The sequence below is a fragment of the Saccopteryx bilineata genome, chromosome 2, assembly GCF_036850765.1.
Source record: "Saccopteryx bilineata isolate mSacBil1 chromosome 2, mSacBil1_pri_phased_curated, whole genome shotgun sequence".
Lineage (NCBI taxonomy): Eukaryota > Metazoa > Chordata > Mammalia > Chiroptera > Emballonuridae > Saccopteryx > Saccopteryx bilineata.
The window spans coordinates 341,943,148-341,956,365 of record NC_089491.1 but is presented as its reverse complement, the minus strand read 5'-3'; the positions used below and the strand labels follow the sequence as shown (position 1 = coordinate 341,956,365).

Below are 13,218 nucleotides of genomic sequence, written 5' to 3'. Positions count from 1 at the left end.
CTTATTTTCAAGATGTCACTAATCAGTTTTTTCAGTCTCTAGCTGGTTCCCTTAAATTTTACTTTTTATTTAATTGCCACTGTGGTGTACTCCATGGGACTGAGTATTCCAAGTACAGTACCTCAAACTGATTGAACTGATTAGTGAGGGCTATGAACCCCAAAGCAGGACTGTTAGGACTCAGTGCTCTTACCATGTCAGTGATGTTTACCCGAATTTACTCCCCAACTCTAGTAGATGACAGCTGTATTTTAAAGTTAGTTTGTGTCTTAGTTGTCCAGGGCTGCCATAACAAATTACTGTAGGGCTGGGAGGCCCAAACAACAGAAATGTATGTTTTCACACTTACGGAGGCTGGATGTTCCCAGTAAAGGTTGACCAGGGTTGGTTTCTGGGGAGGGCTGTCCTCTGGCTTGCAGATGGTGGTCTTCTTGCTGTGCACTCATATATGGCCTTTTCTCTTTTTGTGCATGCAGGAAGAGAGAATGCGTGCTCTTTGGTGTCTTGTCTTATAGGTACACTAATTCTCTGGGGTGAAGGCCCCACTCTGTGACCTCATTTAACCTTAATTACTTCCTTAAAGGCCTTATCTCCAAATAAAGACAGCCACACTGGAAGGTTAAAGGCCTTATTTGGGGGGGGGGGAGGACAAACATTAAAGGAAGAACAGGTATCATTTACATAATACTTGAGGGTCTTCTGGCTTATTACTGCATTACTTCTGATGTCTCCATTGCTGCTAATACTGGATCATTTCCCATGTTCGAATATAGTCTCCCCACAATTATTTAGCAGGTGTGTGGCAAAGAGAATAAAATTCATCCTTGCATATGTTTCTGTGCTTTACAAATGTGTTGGTGAGGTTGGTGTATATTTCTCAGGTCAATTGCAGCCAATCTAATGCAGTTAAGTAAAGCTTTTAGATTTACGGTACTTACTTATTGGCTTTTCTTTACCTTAGCTGTGTTGGAGTCGAAGAACATCATGCTGTTGACATTGACCTGTATCACTGTCCCAACTGTGCAGTTCTCCACGGCCCCTCCTTGAGTGAGTACTGGATGCTCAAATAGAAGCCGAGTTCAGTACTGAATGCGTGTGTGATGGTACTCTACATGGTACATGCAATTAGTTATCGCATGCCCACTACAGACTATGTAGGAAAGATATTTCTGAAGATAATAGAGAATGCAGTTGTCTGAATTATTAAGTAACTAATTAAATATGTCAAAAAATTAAGGGAAAAAATACTATCGTTCTTAGTTGCCAGTGCAAAGCCCCCAAACTCAAGTACATATTTTCAGAGTTATTCTGTGATCCCACTTGTCTGTCTCTAATTGTGATGCAGTTGCCTGCTCTTCTTGGTGTTGGTATGCCCATGCTTATTAGGGGACTACATCTTGAAGTGAGAGAGAAGGGCACTGAGCTGTTGAAAATAGATTTCTGACGTGTAAGCCAAAACTCTATTCTGAGAGAATGATTTGGATGATCTGTGGAAGTCATATTATAACCTTAAGTTCTTGTGGAAATCATTTTAAATAACTGTGAGATTTTAGAGTCTGTGTCAATGTAAATCTTTTTTTTTTTTTTACAGAGACAGAGAGAGAGTCAGAGAGAGAGATAGACAGGGACAGAGAGATGAGAAGCATCAATCATCAGTTTTTCGTTGCTTATTGCAACACCTTAGTTGTTCATTGATTCCTTTCTCATATGTGCCTTGACTGTGGGCCTTCAGCAGACCGAGTAACCCCTTGCTCAAGCCAGCGACCTTGGGTCCAAGCTGGTGAGCTTTTGCTCAAACCAGATGAGCCTGCGCTCAAGCTGGTGACCTCAGGGTCTCGAACTTGGGTCCTTGGCATCCCAGTCCGACACTCTATCCACCTGGTCAGGCAATGTGAATCTTCTAAAAGGTTCTATCCACTAATTTGAATTCCTTGCTGTAATTTTTAAATTATTGGGAAATAAAAAGTAAATTAGAAAAAAACAGGATTGCCTATAATTGCTGTCTTATATTAAGTAGAATTTATTTTTTCAGCCTAGAAATGCATTAAAAATGTGGGTGTTTTTATTGTACTTAAAAATTAAGTCTAATTATATAAAGATTAGGACGTAGGTACCAAAATGATTCATTTCTTCTTTTTTCACCTGCAAACCCAGTGAAGAAGAGGAGGAACTGGCACAGACATGACTACACAGAGGTCGATGACGGCTCCAAACCGGTGCAAGCCGGGACAAGGGCTTTTGTGAAGGAACTGCGTGCCCGCGTCTTCCCAAGGTGTGGATGCCCACCTGGCTGGCGACAGTTCCAGAACCTTGCCCGATAAATGACATCGAAAGCAGTGTTTTCAAATGTCAGCTTACAACCCGTTATCATTCTCAATCAAGTTTTTACATTTTTAAAGAAAATGAAACAAAATATTGGTACACTTCAAGGAATGGGACGAAATAAGCCTAGTTTCATGGGACTTTGCTTATGAGTGTGCGTACTGGGTCACTATGTAAAAATATATTTCTCAATTGGATCCTAGTCCGAAAAGGTTTGAAATACAGTAACCTAAGACAATTGTGTTAAGTTCTTGGGTCCTTACAGTAGCGGCTACTACGCCCATCGCCTCATTCTACTCCTGTTTTCAGACTGTTTTTTCTTTTGTTTTGTATCTGCTTCTGCCCCGGTCTACTAGAATTATCCTTTGCTCAGCCTCTCTGGTGGCAGCATAACTGTTTTGTTTTTTTTTTAAATTTTTTTTTGTTATTGAATTTATTGGGGTGACATTAGTTAATATAATTATATAGGTTTCAGGTGTATAGCTCTGTACTACATCATCTGTCTACTGTATTCTTTGTTCACCCCCCAAGTCATGTCTCCTTCCATCACCATCTATTCCCCCTCTCCCTTCTTCCCCTTCCCCACCCCATCTCCCTTCTGCAATCCTTACACTGTTGGCTGTGTGTCTGTGTTTTTTTCTTTGCTTAATCCCTTATCCTTTTTTACTCCCAACCCCTCTGACAGCTATGTGCTTTCTGTATCTGTGAGTCTGTTTCTAGTGTGTTTGTTAGTTTATTTTGTTCATTAGATGTCACATATAAGTGATATTATATGATTTTTAAAAGATAATGGAAAGAACCCAGGCCAGATAAGCTCTGTTGGTTAGAGCATCATCCTAAAGTGCAGAGGTTGCTGATTTGATACCCGATCAGGGCACATAGAACAGGTGTCCCCAAACTATGGCCCACGGGTCGCATGCGGCCCCCTGAGGCCATTTATCCAGTCCCCGCCACACTTCCGGAAGGGGCAGCTCTTTCATTGGTGGTCAGTGAGAGGAGCACTGTATGTGGCGGCCCTCCAATGGTCTAAGGGACAGTAAACTGGCCCCCTGTGTAAAAAGTTTGGGGACCCCTGAGAAGAACAGATCTATATTCATGTCTCTCTTCTTCTCTCTCTAAAATCAATAAGAAAGATAGTGGAATGTATTTGAGTCACCTGTGGCATTATACAGCCTTTAATCATGCTAACTTAGAGCTTTCCTTGCTCACTGCCTGACAGCTATTTAAGTTAATGCTTAATAAGCTTTTACACAAGATCACATCCAGGCTTGTTAAAGAGAGGAAGCACATTTTAAATTTAAATTACACACATGTAACCTATTATAGAATTACTGAAAATCCCATAACTATAAAATCCTTGCCGTTTCTTCACTGTCTTTAGGAATCCTATCCCCTTTCTTTATCGTAAACAGAAACATGTAGTGTAAGCAGCTAACACTGGCTCCCTTGGGCCTACTGAGAGAAGGAAAACATTGTCAACAGTGGTTTTCCATAAGATTTTTGTGATATTAAAGGCCCTCTTCTCAGATTATCTCCTTTATCAGTTTCAAAGTCATTGGGAAATGTGTTTGTTTTCCTTGATTGGTTTGTAGCCCAGGGCGGGAGTTCTCAGCTGGGGTCTAGGCGCAGACTAGAGAGGCCTGTGAGCTCCCTGAGATTGGGCAAACTATTCAGTGTCCATGTGGAAACGGACCTTTTTCCAGGGAGGAGATTCATAGCTTTTATTTGTTTTCAAATAGCTTTGTGACCCAGGGAGTCATGGTAGAAATCCTGGCCTTTCGATTCCCGTGGCCTCTCTGCCCAAGTGGGCACGATGGGAGCAGGCCACAGGGATGATCCCGGGTGTCCCCACCATAACCACGATCAGTTCAGGGCGTTGGTTTTATTTAACTCCAAAAATCGACCTTGGGATAAAACCAGCGACCTCGGTGCTCCTGGGCGATGCTCTGTGCATGGCACCCCTGGCTAGGACCAGAGCCTTTTCATTTTATCCCGTTGAAGTTAACAGAGATGCCGTTTTGCTCTTCTGTGTTCCCCAGTGCCGATGAGGTCATTGTAAAGATGCATGGCAGCCAGCTGACACAGAGGTACCTGGAGAAACATGGATTTGAAGTCCCCATTATGGTCCCCAAGTTAGACGACCTAGGACTCAGGCTCCCTGCAGCTACCTTTTCTGTTATGGATGTGGAACGTCATGTAGGTACGAACTTGAATCCTCTAAGTACTTGGGGAAGCACGGGTAAAAGTACAGGTGATGGTGTCCTAACTGAACTGAAAGTGGAATTTAGGTCTGTCAGGAAAAGTGAAATTCAGTATCACCTATGTTTTTGAAAACCTTTTTTCTCGGCAGACCTACAGTTGTGAGAAAAACCGAACGAAATTCCTGTAAAACCATCTGTTATTTTCTCAGACTCACCCTGCTCCCTTTTTGGTTGTCAAATTTTCGGGTGCTTAGGAACAGCTGTTACTGAGGGGTCACTAAGACACTGGGAAGGAGACAGTGGGGAACTGGGTTGGGTCTGGGCTTCTAGCATTCACGTGCAGGGCTTCTGGACCGGCTGTCGTGACCCTCTGCCAAGGCCATGCAAGAGAAATTGCCAAACCTGTTTTTGTACTTATGACTTGGCAATACTGCCATTTAATGATGTCTGGTCCTAATTTGTTATTTTGAGGCCCAGAAACGCATAAGATACAAGGGGGGAAATCCTTCGTCTGTTGTGGTACTGTTGTCATTTTTAGTCATTTTATTTATTCTCATCATAGTATTTATAGATAAAGCTGACTCCATGTAGCTCTCATTTCTTGTCAGCAGTAGAGAGAGATTATTTGAGGATTAGAGCCAAATCTGCCTTGACTCAGAACTGAACATTCCTTATAGCCCGTTATCTCTTGAGCCTGAAATATCGCAGAACGTGTCCCTTTATTGAGCCTTTGGGTTGACAGTTCTCATTGATAACTGTTTCACAGAGGAAATTCAGTTACGACTTCACATTCAGATAGTTCTGAGTATTTGACACAGTAGGGGATGAGACAGAAGTGTAACCTAACCCTGTTTGCCTAGATCGCACTGTGAAATAAACATAGGGTAATAATGTAAGTATCCTGACGTAAGGAGCACACACTGTTCCCCAGTCCGCAGAGCCCTTCAGTTACAGAATCGCCTTGTCTCCTGAGTATAAAATAAAGTTTACTGCCTGACCAGGTGGTGGCGCAGTGGATAGAGCATTGGAGTGGGATGCGGAGGACCCAGGTTCGAGACCCCGAGGTCGCCAGCTTGAGCGCAGGCTCATCTGGTTTGAGCAAAGCTCACCAGCTTGGACCCAAGGCCGCTGGCTTGAGCAAGGGGTTAGTTACTCAGTCTGCTGAAGGCCCACGGTCAAGGCACATATGAGAAAGGAATCAATGAACAACTAAGGTGTCGCAACGAAAAACTGATGATTGATGCTTCTCATCTCTCTCCGTTCTTGTCTGTCTGTCCCTATCTATCCCTCTCTCTCTTTGTAAAATAAATTAAATAAATAAAGTTTATTCAGCAATAGTTTTCTACTTCTATACAGTTACATAACAGTAAGAAAACAGCATTTATTTGTTTTCTCTTTCAGATTGATTAAGTATTGCTATCTTCTGAATTCTGTCTTATCCTGTAGGACAGTGTAAAACTGATTATGCTCCCTGTGGTAACTATGCAGTGCTGTGCAAGCAACAGTCCGTGGTTTTACAGGAATTAATCCCAATTCAGAGCTCATCCCACAGATGCTAATCTGACGTGTTTTGGCTTTCTAACCACTGATTTTTTTCTTGAAGCAGAATATTAGAAGAGAAGACACAACCAGGCAAGCAGGAATTGTTTGTCCTAGTTAACTTGTTTCCCAATGACTGATTGATTTTTCAAAAGGATAGACTTGGAATCTTAGGTGTTACAGATGTGAAAAGGAGAAGCCATTTAACTCATCTTATGGGCAAGGACACTGAAACCCAGTGCGTGTGGCCATTTGTGCAGACCAGTCTAATGCTTTTTTGTCCCTATGAGCTGCACACAAATCATTGGTGTATAGAAAGCTTTGAAAACATAAGTTTTTACACTCAGTGTTAATTATGCAGCTCTGTCTTGTTTTCTTTCCTTCAAAAACCATCCCCCTTTTCAAAACATCTCTCTAGTTGGACTTAGAAATTGAGGCTCTAGGAAGCATCTTTGTTTAGGCTATGTATTTTTGTCTAGGGCATCTATTGATGTAACTTTAAGCCCAATAATAAGACTATAATTTTTCTCTGCAGGTGGTGACAAAGTGATAGATGTCATTGATGTGGCAAGGCAGGCAGACAGCAAAATGACACTTCACAATTATGTTAAATACTTCACGAATCCTAACAGACCAAAAGTGTTAAATGTGATCAGCCTTGAATTTTCAGATACAAAGTGAGTAGTTCTGGACATTTTCGGTTAGCCTTCTGAGTCTTAGCTAAATGTAGTTAAATGATAAATTTATTTTAGTAAGAAACATTATTGTGACTTTGTAAGTGGTCCAGTGATAGCAATGTTGTAAATTTTGCTTTGGCACTCGCAGAGAATGTTTAGAAGTACAAAGAGTTTTAAATTTTAACTATTGTTGTTTATCTTGAGTTCTGGTTAATTTCTTGGTTTGGGTTGAGCTGGGCGGTGCCATTTTGAGAAGTTTTAATTTGCATGATGTGGGTGTGTGTGTGTATGTGTGTTTGTTTGTCTTTTTAAAGGATGTCTGAATTGGTGGAGGTCCCTGAGATAGCCAGAAAACTGTCCTGGGTGGAAAATTATTGGCCAGATGATTCAGTCTTTCCCAAGCCATTTGTTCAGAAATACTGCTTAATGGGCGTTCAAGACAGCTACACAGATTTCCACATTGACTTTGGTGGAACTTCAGTTTGGTACCATGTCCTCTGGGTAAGATTGGGGTATTTCTTTGTTCTCTTATTGACAAAAACACATAGTCCTATTTTCCAGGGGTGCATTTATTTGCTGTTAATACCTTTGTAAAGAGGTAAGTTTTTGTACTTGTTAAGTAGGATCTATTATTTAACTTTAAGCTTTATGACTTTCGATTCCCAAATAATAGAGGAGCCATGAGTTTTTAATTCATATTTGGATTCTTGATCTTATAAATTGGTCTCTTGTAGCCTTTTGTCTCTTCCCACTAGTCAGTTATCACTTAATCCCTGAATGAATACCTGAGAAGGAGCAAGATTACAGTAAAAATAATTGCTCCTGATCTCAAGGTTAGGCTAAGACAGCTAGTGAGATAAGTCACGAAGGCCCATAAAAATACTAATTCTTCTTGCCAGTTTATATTCACTTTACTTTATCTAGAACTGGGCTGTTTGGTGCAGTAGCCGCTAGCCATATGTGGCTAAATTTTACATAATCAAAAAGTAAATGTGCCCTGGCCAGTTGACTCAGTGATAGAATATTTAGGCCTGGCGTGTGGAAGAAGTCCTGTGTTCGATTCCTGGTCAGGGTGCATAGGAGAAGCACCCATTGGCTCCTTGCCTCCTCCCTTCCTTCCTCTCCCACAGCCATGGTTCGAATGGTTCGTGCAAAGCTGGCCCTGGGCAGTGAGGATGGCTGCATGGCCTCACCTCAGGGGCTAAAGTAGTTCTGTTGCCAAGCAACAGAGCAGTGGCCCAGACAGAGCATCACCTGGTAGGGGATTTGCCAGGTGGATCCTGGTTGGGCACATGCGGCAGTCTGTCTCTCTGCCTCCCTGCCTCTCACTTCATTAAAAAAAAAAATTAAATGTAACTTAAATTCAGTTCATTATTTACACTAGCCGTATTTCAAGTGCTCAGTAGCCACATGTGGCCTTTGACTACTGTTTTGGATAGAACGGATATAAAACTTTCCACTGTCATAGGTTGTTCTTTTGGACAGAGCTGGTATAGAATTCGGTCTTCATCTGTATCAAGTGCCTGAGTGTCAGCAGTGCTCTCTACCCTACATGATGCTGTGTCCTTGAGCTCCTGTCTCTTCTCCATGAGACAGCAGAGGGTTCATTAAAGGAAGCTGATGTGCAGGTCTTTAAAAATAATCATTATATTATAGATCTTAGGAGAAAGGACACAGTTTGCAGAAATGACTCTCTGTAACCTGGGGCCCACGAACATGGATGTACTTCTATACCTTGAAAATGAAATCAGTAGGATGTTCTTGATTTTTTTACCCCTCCTTTCTTGGAACTATTTTTCCAATGTTACTTTATTGATTCCTTGTCATGTTTGGGGGTGGGGAGCTTCTGTGAGGATGCTTGTTAAGGGCAATAACTATTGATCAGGTACGTAAAAGAAGTCTTTCTGAGCCTAAGAAATCTGATAATTATTTAATTTAGGTCATTGTATGGGGAAATTACACCAATGTAGGCCATTCTAAGAATGGCTTTTTCTTTTAAAAAACAGTGTGATTGCTTCCTTTTAGGGTGAGAAGATTTTTTATTTGATAAAGCCAACAGATGAAAATTTGGCACTCTATGAATCTTGGAGTTCATCTGTGACCCAGAGTGAGGTGTTCTTTGGTGATAAGGTGGATAAATGCTACAAGTGTGTGGTAAAGCAGGGGCACACCCTGTTTGTTCCAACAGGTAAGGCTTCGCCCCTCCCCACTCCCCACTGTCCATAGTCACGTGGAATCAGCTCTCTGAGAAACCTGGGCCTTAACGTGTTCGGAAAGTAGCTCGCACAGCCTATGATTTTGGACTTGTAGCTCTCACAGCCTGCGATGTTGGACTTTTCATTTCTTTGTTCCTTAGAGAGCTTCCTGCAGAGCTAGGACTTGTTTCCTTGTGCTGTTTGTCATTCACCTTCATTTTGATACAGTTCATATACTTGAGTATTTACCCTTTTAAAGGTGTACAAGTCCGTTGGTATAGTAGATTAACAAGGACTGCATCTTTACCACCATTGAAATCTGACTTCATCACCTCGAAAGGAAACCTTATATAAGTTGGCAGTCACATCTCCATTCTCCCCTCTTTGAGCCCCTGGCAACCGCTGATGTGCTTTCGGTCTCTGTGGATTTGCCTAGTCTGGATATTTCGTATATAGGTGGAGTATGCAGCCTTTTTTATCTACCTCCTTTTAATTAGCATAATGTTTACAAGGCTCATCCTTATTGTGGCATGCATCAGCACCTCATTACTTTCTATAGCTGATTAACATTCCATTTTACAGATATACCACATTTCATTTATCCATTCATTAGCTGATGGACATTGAGGTTGCTACCACCTTTTGGCATTGTGCTATTTTAAACACATGTGTCCAAGTTTTTGTGTGGAGGTATTTCATTTCCCTTGGTTATACACCCACTTGTTGTGGAATTGCTGGGTCATATGGTTGAATGACATTTAACATTTTGAGGACCTGCCCAACTGTTTTCCAAATGGCTGCACCCTTTCACACTCCTACCAGCAACAGATAGTGTTCCATTTCTCCACACCCTCACCAACACTCTAATTCTCTTTTTCATTTCTGCCATTTTAGTGGGTGTGAAGTAGTGGTATCTCACAGTGGTTTTGATTTGCTTTTCCTTAATGAGTAGTGAAGCTGAGCACCTTTCTTGTGCCTATTGCCCATTTGACTATGTCTTTGGAGAAATGTCTATTCAAATCCTTTGCCCATTTTTAGGTTGGGTTGTTTATCTTTCTGTTTGCACCTTTGTTGAGGTGTAAGCATTTTTTATATCTTCTGTAAACTAGACCCTTGTCAGGTATGCAGTTTGCAGTATTTTCTCCTGTTCTGTGGGTTGTATTTTTACTGTCTTGATAATATCTTTTGTACAAAATTTTAAAATTTTGATGAAGTTCCCTTCTACTTTAGCTGGTCAGCTCTCCATTGCTAGGAAAGGCCAGCCAGCAGCAAGAATCCAGCTGTTGTCCTGAGACAATGAGGAGCATTCTTTGAGGGACCTGAGGAAGGATAGCCTCAAATACAGGTGTCTGTTGAGTGTCATTTTGAGTCACGATGGAAGGCAGGGCTTCCTGGGCCAGTGGTTTTGAGAATAGAATTGTGTCACTCTGATTTGGGTGACCACAGTGGCTGCCAGGCTCACAGGATTTGTTAGCATAGGCTTTGCTTTTTTGCTTTGCTTCTGGTGGATATAATAATAAATACATAGGTATATAATAAATGAATGAATGAATGCCTGGAACACCAGAATTTATGAATCTAGTATCAGTATTTTCATTGTGAATGGGCCAAGTTCCTCCTTTAAATTTTCTTCTCTTCCCTGTGTTCCCTTTTATAACAAATATGTATTTATATCCTCATAAAAATCTTAAATTCAGATTCATCGATGCTCTAACCTCCTTACACCAATAATTTAAAAATAATTGATATGATGACCTAACTAGAATATAAAGAAGAGAGTAAAAAGTAATTTATAATAAAATACTATTTCATAATGTGCCTGCTTAGACCTGGCAGTCTTACAAGACAAAATAAAATAGCTGCTGCATAAGCCAGCAACACCAATACAGGCAGGTATATGATGGGCTGCTCAGATTCCATGGTATTGGTATAGAGTAATGGTTCTCCAACTTCGTTGAGCACCAGAGTCCCTGGAGGGCTTATTAAAGCACTGATTGCGGGCCCCCTCCCCAGCAGTTATGATTCAGCAGGTCTGGGGTAGGGCCTGAGAATTTGGATTCTAACAAGTTCCCGACTGATGCTGATGGCGCTGGTCTGGAGATGTGGAGAACCGCTGCTATAGACATTGCAGTCTTTTCTTCCAAGGTGGTTAGCAAGTGACAGTCTTCCAAGCAAGCTAATGTACAGTGTCCTTCAATGTACAGAGTAGTTGTATTCCTGGAAAATTATTCCAAACCCATGCAAAAATTTGTTTACATGTATGTAGAATGGAATTATAGTTTCTAGGCACAGACAGATCATGGCAGATTTTGTACTAAATGAATTCCCAGCAGAAATTCATGAACTCTGACAAATGCAGGGTGGTCTCTTACTGCATGGGACTGTCCTGCATTTTGCACCCCTGGCTCCCACTCACTCAATGACAGTAATGCCTCCTGATCATTGTTACAATCAAGAGAAGCCCCCAAACTTTCCCAAACACGCTCTCTGGGCAGTACAGCCTCTGTGAGAACCACTGAGTTCTAGGATTTGTAGTTGACGGACTTCGGACTTGTGATATCGGGGTCAAGCTCAAGGCTTTGTGCCTTTGCCCACACAAATGAGTGTCCCTTGTCAGTCTTTGACAAGTTTTTTGATGTGTCACAGCACAGGAAGGGATCAAAAGATGAAAACTAGAAAGAAAACGGGACCAATTTTAACAGCTAATTTTTATATGCAGATGTATTTGTATGCATTTATTTATACTTACATGAAGTCTACGGACATTTCTTTCCAAAGCTAGGCAGCATCTCTTAGAAATGTTTCTCACTTTGGAAATATTTTAATGGGAAAATAAGTCATAATTTTTTTTTTGTTTTTGTATTTTTCCGAAGCTAGAAACGGGGAGAGACAGTCAGACAGACTCCTGCATGCGCCTGACCGGGATCCACCCGGCACGCCCACCAGGGGGCAACGCTCTGCCCACCAGGAGGCGATGCTCTGCCCCTCCGGGGCGTCGCTCTGTCACGACCAGAGCCACTCTAGCGCCTGGGCAGAGGCCAAGGAGCCATCCCCAGCGCCCAGGCCATCTTTGTTCCAATGGAGCCTCGCTGCGGGAGGGGGAGAGACAGAGAGGAAGGAGAGGGGGAGGGGTGGAGAAGCAGATGGGCGCTTCTCCTGTGTGCCCTGGCTGGGAATCGAATCCTGGACCCCTTGCATGCCAGGCCGATGCTCTACCACTGAGCCAACCGGCCAGGGCATAAGCCATAATTTTGATTGCCAACATTTATATTTATAGGACCAGAGCCCTCCATCATGAGATGTGGGTGATCTGCCTTTCCCTTCTTAGAGCAGGTATCCATTGAGTTCCACTGATCCTCCTCTGCCTGGTCCCTAAGGTGCTCACTCAGACACTAGGGAAGTGAGGTGCTCAGCCAGTCTCAGGGTTCCCTTTGTGGAAATAAATGTGCTGGCTTCATTCTATCCAGAGTTGACCTGTCTCAGAGTAAAATCTTTAAAGTTGATTTTTTTAAAGCTAAAAATCGTACACAGCCACAACCACAAAAACCTTCACCTATCTTGTACCCCGATTCTTGTGTGATTGGATCAAAGCATTTGTTTCCTCAAGCTCGGCTCAGAGCCTGGCATATAGTAGGCCTTCAATAAATGTTGAGTGACAGTTTGTAGAGTTTATGGACATTAACTTTTGAAGCGCTGGCGTATGAAGGACACTGATGTTGATATTTTGAGCTTCTGATTTCACAGGGAGATGTCCTATCTGGTGTAAATATTGAGAAAGTGCTGACGTACCCTTAACTGTTTCAGGGTGGATCCACGCCGTGCTCACTTCTCAGGACTGTATGGCTTTCGGGGGGAACTTTCTGCACAACCTCAACATTGGCATGCAGCTCAGGTTTGTGACCTCGGTACTGAAAGGCTAAAGGCTCTTCTGTCCTTTCTTTTTTTTTTTTTTTCCATTTTTCTGAAGCTGGAAACAGGGAGAGACAGACAGACTCCCGCATGCGCCCGACCGGGATCCACCCGGCACGCCCACCAGGGGCGACGCTCTGCCCACCAGGGGGCGATGCTCTGCCCATCCTGGGCGTCGCCATGTTGCGACCAGAGCCACTCTAGCGCCTGAGGCAGAGGCCACAGAGCCATCCCGCCCATCTCTGCTCCAATGGAGCCTTGGCTGCGGGAGGGGAAGAGAGAGACAGAGAGGAAGGCGCGGCGGAGGGGTGGAGAAGCAAATGGGCGCTTCTCCTGTGTGCCCTGGCCGGGAATCGAACCCGGGTCCTCTGCACG

The 13,218-nt window shown here is 42.7% G+C and overlaps 1 protein-coding gene across 1 annotated transcript in view; it reads left to right on the top strand.

Moving 5' to 3' along the window:
- KDM7A (lysine demethylase 7A) overlaps nucleotides 1–13,218 on the top strand; it is a 66,555-nt gene that overhangs the window by 30,580 nt on the left and 22,757 nt on the right. Inside the window, exons 2-8 of the mRNA XM_066262439.1 lie at nucleotides 962–1,047; nucleotides 2,155–2,272; nucleotides 4,362–4,522; nucleotides 6,598–6,739; nucleotides 7,054–7,240; nucleotides 8,765–8,927; nucleotides 12,739–12,826. Of these exons, the coding sequence (XP_066118536.1) occupies nucleotides 962–1,047; nucleotides 2,155–2,272; nucleotides 4,362–4,522; nucleotides 6,598–6,739; nucleotides 7,054–7,240; nucleotides 8,765–8,927; nucleotides 12,739–12,826 (945 nt within the window). The remainder of the gene's footprint in view (nucleotides 1–961; nucleotides 1,048–2,154; nucleotides 2,273–4,361; nucleotides 4,523–6,597; nucleotides 6,740–7,053; nucleotides 7,241–8,764; nucleotides 8,928–12,738; nucleotides 12,827–13,218) is intronic.